Consider the following 10,356-nt stretch of genomic DNA (forward strand, 5'->3'; position numbering starts at 1 on the left):
TAGAAAAATCTAGAAACAACTTCCTACATCTGATGCAACTCTGGAAAGGGCTTTATTTTATCAATTCTGATCCTATGCCATGACTTCCTTACCTGTGCTTTTGGAGTTGTTAAGACAAGATGCTTTTCACTGCCTTGTTTAGCTTGCAATTTCACACAGAGAATGGGGGTTTTTTTGGCATAAAAATATCCTGGTAGCATAAAGATGTAGATATATCATTGGTATTCCTGAGATTCATCACCAGAAAGTGCAAACACCTCCACAGCAAACCAACCAATCTGTGCAAGTGCAGCATCAGTAGTATAACGACATCTGCACTTTGTTTTTTCTGCAGAATTGGTATTAAAGTAGTAAATTGGACTCTTGTAAAAACAAAGTAGTTGCTTACTGTTTGTTTCAACAAAGAAAATTCTAAGTTGAACCCAATATTTACACAAAGCACAGAAGTCTATAATTATTTTAAAATAATAGTGCTTTAAATTCAGTAACATCGCAGATTGCAGGGTAAGGAGGACATATACTAATAAAACTTTAAAAATCCACATATAAGTCTCCATATTAATCTACACAATTATTAAAGGGCTCCTATTCAAGAAAAAAAATAAAGAAAAGCTGACATTTATAAATTAGAGGGGTAAAAGGAGAATCAAAGACATGGATAACTTATGATTAACTACTGCTAATTTAAAGGTCTAGGAGAAAATTTCCTATAAAATCATAGAATGGGTTGGGTTGGAAGGGACCTTAAAGCTCATCCAGTTCCAACCCCCCTGCCATCAGCAGGGACACCTTCCACTAGACCAGGTTGCTCAAAGCCTCATCCAACCTGACCTTCCTAACAAAGATGAAGTCTCGAGAATTTATGTAGTTAGCAGTTTTGGATTTCATTTCTCTTACCAGTTAAAGAATAATAATAGTAATCCTGACATATATAACTGCAGCTGATCACTGTTTTGAGACAGCTTCAAGATACTTTCAGGAAGCACAGTTCATAGACTTCTGGGAGAAAGGGACAACAGTTTTGGAACAAGCAGGTAAACTACACAACAAAATATTACACTTGGTCTTGCAGTGCCACACGGCAATTCCTCACACCAAACCTGTCACATCTTGATATTAATAGACCATTAAATGCTACGAGCTCCCTTCTGCTCTTAGCCCATTCCCCAATTACACAAACGGTGCCTGCAAAGCAAAGCTGCCTACTCGTGACTTGTTCATCTACACAAGCTCAGGTTTTGGTTTAGGTCCATCAGTCGATAGCCCTTTCAGCTACAGAGAAGCATTAAAGTATCGATTAATACAGAACTAGAAACAAAATACATGGTACAAACTAGTTTCTTTGTCTCATGATGCTGAAACACATATTATGGCTTTCTTTTAAGGACATGAGGACAATTATTCAGCACTCAATACCAGTTTTTAACTCAAAAAGAAACTGGAAAAAAGTGCCACTAACAGCAGTAAGTATTTCTTGAGTTCAAATTGCTGAATCTGGAAGTTATCAGCAAACAGTGTTGTCTTAAAATCACAGAACTGTGGAGAAAGGCTAAAAGACAGTATGTCTGAAGGTGCATCTATACTGTCTCTCAACAACAACAAATGGTTTTTGGCCCTCTCCAGCCTTGTCATCACTTGCTTACTAAGGACTTGCAGTATCAGCCTTCAGAGACGACCAAGGCATGTCTGAGGCACATGGACTTCTTCAACTTGGGGTGGAAGACTCACTTCCTGTATAACAGCTCATTTTACAATTTGTCCCATCTTTTTTCTTCAAGCTTTCAGATAGTTTCGTGGCTGAAATCCATGAATTTTTTTTTGTGCCTGGGATGTTATTTAATAATGTATTTTTTCAGATTTTTCATTCAATATGGTAGAATATAAACAGTTACTGAATTTTACTTATTTCTGCTACTGTTTAAATGTCAGTTTAACGTTCTCAAGAGATTCCAGGGGTTTATGGCACATATTTCTAATTTTTGGGCGGTTTTTTGGCAACACTAGGAAAAAGAATTTAGAAATTCCAATGGTTCTGATTGTACTGAAAGTATTTAAAGAATTTGTGGGGCAGGATCTTCTGACTGAAGTTCAGAAACTATATGTAAATTGGAAGCTTGTTTTTATTTTACATAAAACTTTTTGTTTTAGGGAGTATTTTGACGGATACCATTAATTTAACCAAATGTATAAATTTCTGAGAAGTGAGTCTCTGTCTACTCCAGTGATAAACTGAAAGGTTTATCATGCCTATGGAAGAAACACCACCAGATCAGGATACCAACCTGAATTTATCCTGCCACCAGCCAACTTTGTAATTCTATAGTGAGAAACCAAGCCCAGCTGCTACTGCTGTCATTCAAACCTGTCTAACAGGTAGACTGCAGTCTGAAAAACCATAGTGCAATATTAAATTCAAATAAAATGTAGTAAGAAAATAAAACTTACAGGATTTTTTTTCAAGCTTCCGAAGCAAATGTGAGAGAATACATCAGTCATTCCCCTAACAAAAATATGTCCAGTAAATGACAATTTGAAGCGTGCTATCAGGACTGAAAACTAGTTTCAAACACTATATCTGAAAAAACATCCCTGCCCTACCTACACGCCAAATCTTAATAAAACTCCACCTTTTGCTCAGGGGTTTGGGCGACAGGAAACAAACTAACAAAAGAAATAAAACAAAAGACTACAGATTCTTTCCACCACAACAAAAGGCATGTGACTGTTGGCTTGTTCCTGTTGTCTGCCTGGTATTCCATCTGCTTCTCTCTTTCCCAGTGCTAAATAGTTTTCTCTAATGACAAAAAAAAATACAAGTTACTTTAAAAATCACTTCCTATTACCAAAGATTAACAAGCACTAACTTTTAATAGTTAAAACATGAATTATTCTGACTCTACACTATGACGACCATCTGAGAACAAAGAACACAAGCAATGCTTTGCTCTCTATCCCGATTTCTATGTCTCTAAGAAAAAAAGATGACCTTTCATGACATTACTGTGCAGAGTTTCATAACATATGTCTGCTAATTTAACATGTATGCAGAGCAAGGCAAGATGTGAATCCGAACACCATTACAGGAAGTGCCTGCACATGGTTACACTGATGTTTACATAAAAAAATATCATACACAGGTCCTTTAAGGCATAAAATATTGGCACTTTACCTTTAGGATTTACATTAAAAGAGAGATTTGATATAGAGTTTCTTATCATCATTCATTCTTTTCCAAGGTGCTACTTGCCTCATTTTAGTATACACAATAAGCAGCTGCTGCTCCATTTTATTCATGGAAAAAGAGATCAGGAAGAAAGAGATCGCTGTCACTCAGCAGGTGGCCACCAGAAACAACACAAGAAACTTGTCCTCCTAACTCAAAATCTAATGCACAAGAGACTGACCCAGTTTACTCAGCAGTCACAGAAACTGGCTATCAGAACTGTGATGAAGACTATCACCTGAGTATCAACAATTATACCAAATTACCAAATCAACCTGCAGCAGTGTCTTAATTAAACCAATAACTGCAGCATCAGTCCTTCTAGCCTTTTCCCTCAGTCCAAAACTCATTGTTCAACTAGCCAATAGAACAGATCAGCCTCATTACAAGGCAGCAGCCTAGATGAGTCACAGTTTTATTTAAAATTCATCTGCACAATTCCTTACCGTAATTCAGGAGACAAACCTGTATTAGTGGACTATTCTAACTGCAAAACCATCACCTTTGAAATGAAACTTTCCAATAAACATATATTTGTGCAGAACAACCATTTTTGATGGCTAGACAGTCAATGCTTTATTTGGAAAATAAATACAACTCCAGCTGCAACATTTTACAGTAAATAAGTACATCTCAAGACGATAGCACTACTCAAGTACCCACGCAGCATTTCTGGGACAGTTCTTCCGACAGTTCAAACAACATCATTTCTTAAAACCGTATTTGGTACTCAAGGCAGACAAAATATCCCTGTAAGGAGTGTCCGAGTCAGATTTGGTCTTTGGTATGCAACACAGGCGACGGAAGGTCGGAGAACGCAGCAACAGGTTGTGTGACAGTCCCATGAAGCTCGAGGACAGCCAGTACAGCGCCATGGACTGCAACGAGACAAACAGCCAGTTCAGCCGCCCTAGATGCAACAAAAACACTACCATTTTAGGCAGCTCTTTATGAACCACAACCACTGGTTACACCCAATTATAGAGAAAAATCACTCACCTAAAACCATTCCTCTCAATAACAATAATGCCTTCCATTTCAAATGTTATTTTTCACTCTTTCTTAACTCTTCTGAGGGAAAAAAGTCATCTACACTGAAGTTTGCAACTGGTTTGTCCTGGTGTTTAGCTGAGACAGAGCTGGGTTTCTTTTTAGTAGCTAGAATAGTATTTTGAATTCAGCTGGGATTTGCTATGAGAAAAACACTGATAACATACCCATGTTTACATTTTTCACTGGAAGTTGAAGGACTTATTGTTTTTGTTAGTCTACAAGCGCAAGATCTAAGGGGGTGGGGGGACAATTAATATTTAAATTAATAAGCTAAACTGGCATTTAGATATGCCAACAGAATGTTCCATATCGTATAACATCATGGTCAGTATATTAGAGTATATCATGGTCAGTATATCAGAGGGGCTCTTCCTCTCTTGCTCTCTCGGACTTTTGCTTGTGCTCTCATTCTTCTGGGACTGCAGTTTCAGTTCGGGATTGTTGCTCCTCCGTGATCGTTATCCAAGAATAGGTTGGGCTTGGTCAGCGGGTGGTGAGGCATTGCACTGTGCATCACTCATATCCATATTTATTAATTATTATTATTATTACTATCATAATTATTTTTATATCATTATTATTACGTTTTATTTTATTTCAATTTTAAAATTGTTCTTATCACAACCTACAAGTCTCCCCTCCCTCACCCCCAATTCTCTTCCCTATCTCCTGGGCTGGGGCCAGAGTGAGTGAACGGCTGCATTCGCCTGCTAGCCCAGCACTAGCCAAGGGAAACCACCACACATACTCAATTTGCTTAAACTTCCCTATTTCAGACTATAAGTTGATGAGCCAAACAACTTGATAATTCATTTTTGTTAATCTTTGCAAAAATACTCAGAAGTGGAACACCAGGTAAAAATAAGCAGAGTTTTAAGAAGATTGTGGAAAATTACTACTCTAAGAACTACGTTGTTTTCCCCTTACAGTAGGCAAACACTTAGCAAACCTTGGGTTCGTGTCCTTATCTAAAGTTTTCTTCTAATTTCTGAGATCACAAAAAGGATGTTAATCCACTCTGAATGTCCTTCCAAGCCCTAGTTTGCAAAAATGATGTTTAGGAACAGTAAGGTTGCAGATTCTTCCCTCTTGGACAAAAATATTCCAAATCTGTTAAGAATTTAAATGTATATATAGAAAAAACATCTTAATTGTTTTAGGGCACACTGTAACAGAGAGTATAGTCTGTTAAATACACCGGGCATCTGGGCTGCTCTTTAAGCACTGGGAACACACCAGAGTCACAGGTTAACGGATGCACCGTGAAGACTCTGTACTTACAGACGGGACTGTTGCTGCAACAGGGATCATTATTACTGACACCACTCGAAAGAAATTCGTAGCAAGCTTCTGGAACCTGGAAACCTGCGTTTTTTGTGAAGCAAAGATCTGAAAGAGGAGAAACCTACAGTTATAAGCCAGTTTTTTCAAATAACTGAAATGAAAAAAAAAAAAAGGCAACAGTTGGGTTTCCTGTAACCCAGCTCTCTCGTTCACATATTACTTCTGTTTTGCATTCTCTGTTTCAATTAACAGTGCTGCAACTTTTCATTTAACTCGTTTGATGTTTTACATGTTCAGACCTTTGTAGAAATTACTGCACCAATCTAGCAGAGTCCCTAACAATCATTTCAAGGGAACGTAACTTTACACAGTCACTTTTGAACATCCAAAAGTTCCGGTGCCTCAGTCTGAAGCACAGCCCTCTGAGAAAAGGCTGCCAACAGGAAACAGACCAAAACCGGTTGGTAGATAACTGAAGAAAAGCAGAACCAAGTCTGCAGTCAATCACACACTGACTTTTACTCTAAGACAGTCTCAGTCCAAGTGACAGAGAAGAAAACGGAGTCAGAATAAAACCCAGAGGGTTAGAGTTTGACCAGAACACCTAACAGAAAAATCAAGGAGAAAAATATTTCCATTAAATTGCCCCCAAAAAAGGGGAAATGAAGACTTCTATTCTTTTTTTGTTGATTAATCTCTCCAGCAATCTTAAAGAATTCTGGATTTTGTCAATTTATTAAGAAGATCAGATAATATTGTTAGTTTTGGCCATAAGGCAGTGACAAATTATTGGGGTGGAGGCAGGGAAAACAAACTAAAAGATGTCATGTGCTTTTAAATGCCTAACACCCAGGCAGCTCATTAGAACATCACCCTAAGAGAAACTTCAGTGTCAAGACTACATTTTATTGAGGCTCAAGTAAAGTCAACACCCAGGCAGCTCATTAGAACATCACCCTAAGAGAAACTTCAGTGTCAAGACTACATTTTATTGAGGCTCAAGTAAAGTCAATAAAGTATCTGAGACATGTCACTTCAGAATCTGTCATCTCTAAACAGGACACTCCCTCAAATGCACAGAACAATTCAGTTATTTTTCAGTTCTGCCCAACGCATTTAAAGCGGTGATAATCTAAAACTACCCTTACGTTACATGTGTTAGAACTGGGTAATCCTATCTTACAATTCTATAAAAAGAATTATCCTTTTGCAACCATCCTATTTATTCCACCAACCTACCTCCACTATCAGCAAATTCACCAGCCCAAGCGAAACCGGCAAAATCCACGTAGAATCTGGTGCTGTGAGGTCTGTAAACCACAACGTTCCACCTGCTGAAAACTCTTCTTGAACTACAAGAACAGGTTAAAGAAAATACTGAATTAAGCATGATTTCTTACCTCAGGTTAGACAGAACAATACCATTTGTTACAATCAAATCATTCAAGCTTCCAGGTACATTTTATCCAGGTGAGAAATAGTATTAAAGCAGAAATCTTTGGTTTAACATCACACATCAAGGCAGTCTGCTATCAATACAAGTGATAAATGCTGGGAGATACCAGCCGAGATCCACCTTAGCTCAAAACAGCCACTGATTCAAGGAAATTTGTGATAAAAACTACCTTGATCTCAACCATCGTTTTACAAGCCAATGCAACGCAGTAACCTACAGTGAACACAAGTTTTGCGTATCTGAAAAAAATTGTATTGTTCTTAATAACTAGGTAACTTGTTACATTTTTGTTTAGAAGAACAAACTATAAACTCTACTCTAAAAAAAAAAAAATCAAAATATCACTATTTTTATTTAGAAAAACCCCCTATGTTCATCTTGTCTGTAGTTCTTCAGGTGAAACTTCACAAGGAAGGAAAAAAACACAAAACAATAGTGAATGTGCTGTGGCACGAGCAATATTATTTGCTAAAGATACTCACCTTGTGAACCAGAAAAATCCCAAGACAGTTTTTTTTCTCTAGTAACCCTGTCTTCAGAAGACCACAAAATAATTAAAATGCTCACACAGCCTAACTAAATGCCTGACTTTGTTCCCAGAGCTCAGACCCTGATACTGCTTTTAAAGAGGCATCCCACAAAGCTCACAACACCGTTACAAATAATGAGAGTGGATAAGCAGAGATCAGGGATGCTCAGGATGCTGTGAATACCTCCTGGAAGAGTTCAAACCAAAGGAAGTACAGGTGTGGTCCAGACACATGTTCTTTGGTTATATGTACAACGTATCTAATCAAAGGCTTAGAAATCAATTTGTATTTTTATCAGATATTTATCTACACTTAAACTATATTAAGCTTAAAAACTTAACAGTGGAGTAGCTTTTAATTCAGTTTATACATCAAGCTCAGGAGATTGCATTCTTGAACCAACAAAGCATCCGTAAAAACAGTAACCGGGGGAAAAAAAAAAATGAGTATGAAGAGTGTGTCTGTTCAGATTAATCACCTTCCGAGTCCGTGGCCCCAACGCTGCAGTTGCGCAAAGCGAGGGACACGCAAACCCACATGGGAATCTGCACCCACACCAGTAAAGTGGCTCTGAAGGGATGGCAGTTGTCTCGAACGTACAGCTCCGTAACAATCCTCCGGAGGTTTTTCTTAAAATGGAACCTTTTAGAAGGAACAAAAAGCAAAAACAAAACCCACCCCTCTCGCAAGAACTGTTAGAGAGTAACTTCTTGCATTCTGCAATAACACTTCTACGGGCTGTAGATATCAACCTGGCTTATTTAGGTGCAACTCTGGCAAAGCTGAAAGCCTTTTCAAACACGCCTCTCTCCTTTACCAACCCCCTCACAACTTTTAGCCCCATTGCTATAAGCAGCTTTTCACCACAAAATTTCCCACTCTCATTAGCAGCTATCAGAAACGTGTCTGGTACTTTATGCCACGGTGCTTTCTGTCCCAACTAGGATGTAACTGGCTCAATACAGAGGCAAATCAGCCAGTTACATGATCCTCAGGGACCCAGCTTAGACCTACTGCTGCTGTATGGGGTGTGGTCCTACACTAGCAAATGAACAGGACCACAACCATTCCAGCCTCAAGTTCCCAGCAGTATTTAGATCCCATCTAGCTAAGGATGGATGATGGATGATCCTTCAGCCCCAAGGAAAGGCAACAAAACCCCCACAGTATTTAGATCCCATATAGCTAAGGAAACTTCAGCCCCAAGGAAAGGCAACAAAACCCCCCTGGATTTGCCTCTGTAATTGTATGTCTAACACAAGTTCAGAGCTTTGAAATGGATACATTCCAAAGAATAATATAACAAACACAAGTAAGCTGTAGAAGTGGTAAGAAAATTTAAGATTTGGGCAACAGCAGAATCTCTGTAAGACATTTGTTTGTAGGACCTTCCCTTCTGCCACCCCTCAACGTGGAATGGATTTATAAGGTATATACAACCACCATCTTACCTGGCCACCTTTTCAGACCAACCCAGTTGCTTTCCACGAACAGAAACTTCATAGCGAAGACGCTCAGCTAGTTTTTTAATCTCAGGCTGCAAATTTTCCAACTAGCTGAAGAAAAGGAAAAGTGTTTATACACAGTTACATGTAACAACCACTTCTTCTCCCCACCTGATACCGTACAGGCATTAAAAACGACTGTGAAGGACAAGGCATACATCTGTGAACACCTTTTATCTTTAAACAAAATAACCAAGTGAAGATACTAGTGAGAAGTATTTACAGTAACCAAAGATACTAACTTACTGCTAAATGAAATAAATACAGAATCAGATTTCATATTTTGTTCTTAATAAGCATCTTCTTGTCTTCACTCAAGAACTGCAACCAGCTACTTTACTTAACAAAACAACCTTTAATGCCACTTCAAAAAGATTTAAAGCGCAATATACAACTTTGCAGTCACCACAGTTACTATCCTGAAGAGACCCCCGTTATCAAAAACTGCAATATAATAATCTTATTTGCAATCAAAAGAAGAGGAAAAATGATCACTGCTGTTAAAAAACCAACTAAACAAAAAACAACAACAAAGAAACAAAAACACCCACCCAAACACGCTGCAATACAATACTTAAATTATTTTTCTTCTGCAATAACGCTCTTGAGAGTGACAGTCACTGAAGAACCTCATCCGAGAAACACACCTGCATTTACCAATCTGACCTTTACACAGGTGAAGTACCCAGATCCAGTTAATTCCAAATTAGACTTGAGCTCTGTCAGCTGTGAAGCCCCACCCTAAAGTCCTCCTTAGTTGGTAAAGAAAGGGCACAAAGAAGGCAGAACAACCCTACTTCACAGCACAGCGCTGCAAAGGCTCCTTCACCAGTGCAGGCACAGCATAAAACCTCTTTAGTAACTTCAACTGTTACCCTCATTTTTGAAGGAAAGAAAAGAAAAAAAAGAGGTATTTAGAATTTTAGTTTCCTTCAGGTGGTTATTGGAATAGTTTTAGCAAGAGCATTAATACAGCAAATCACAGAAAGTACCTTGCATGTGCCACGGTCAGAGAGTCACTTCACACGAAAACAACTCGATTTCTAAGTTGTTACCACAAAAAAAGCACATTCCTATTTTTCAGTGTGATTTAGACTTCACATGTCCGAGAAAGAACCCTGGCAGGTTACAGCCAGACAAAAACCTCCCCTCAGCTGCGGCGCCACACGAGGCCCTCAGGCAGCACACGGAGAACCCCGGCCAAGGGGGAAACTGCGGCCCAATATCACCACAGGACAGCAGCTTTTGTGGGAAGGTATCAGCATAGCACGAAACACCCCTTCTTTGTGGCAAACCGCCGCCCTC

General features: G+C 38.7%; 1 protein-coding gene across 1 annotated transcript; it reads right to left on the bottom strand.

Annotated features, from left to right (window-relative positions):
* Positions 1 to 3,927: 3,927 nt before the first annotated feature.
* Positions 3,928 to 9,098, bottom strand: COX18 (cytochrome c oxidase assembly factor COX18; the record flags this gene model as incomplete). Its single annotated transcript, XM_029086824.1, has 6 exons — positions 3,928 to 4,101; positions 5,558 to 5,665; positions 6,800 to 6,912; positions 7,721 to 7,732; positions 8,025 to 8,188; positions 8,998 to 9,098. Coding segments are annotated over 6 exons (672 nt in total), but the record flags the coding sequence as incomplete, so codon positions are not given.
* Positions 9,099 to 10,356: the final 1,258 nt, after the last annotated feature.

The sequence above is a fragment of the Antrostomus carolinensis genome, unplaced genomic scaffold, assembly GCF_000700745.2.
Source record: "Antrostomus carolinensis isolate BGI_N321 unplaced genomic scaffold, ASM70074v2 scaffold11309, whole genome shotgun sequence".
NCBI classification, from domain to species: Eukaryota; Metazoa; Chordata; class Aves; order Caprimulgiformes; family Caprimulgidae; genus Antrostomus; species Antrostomus carolinensis.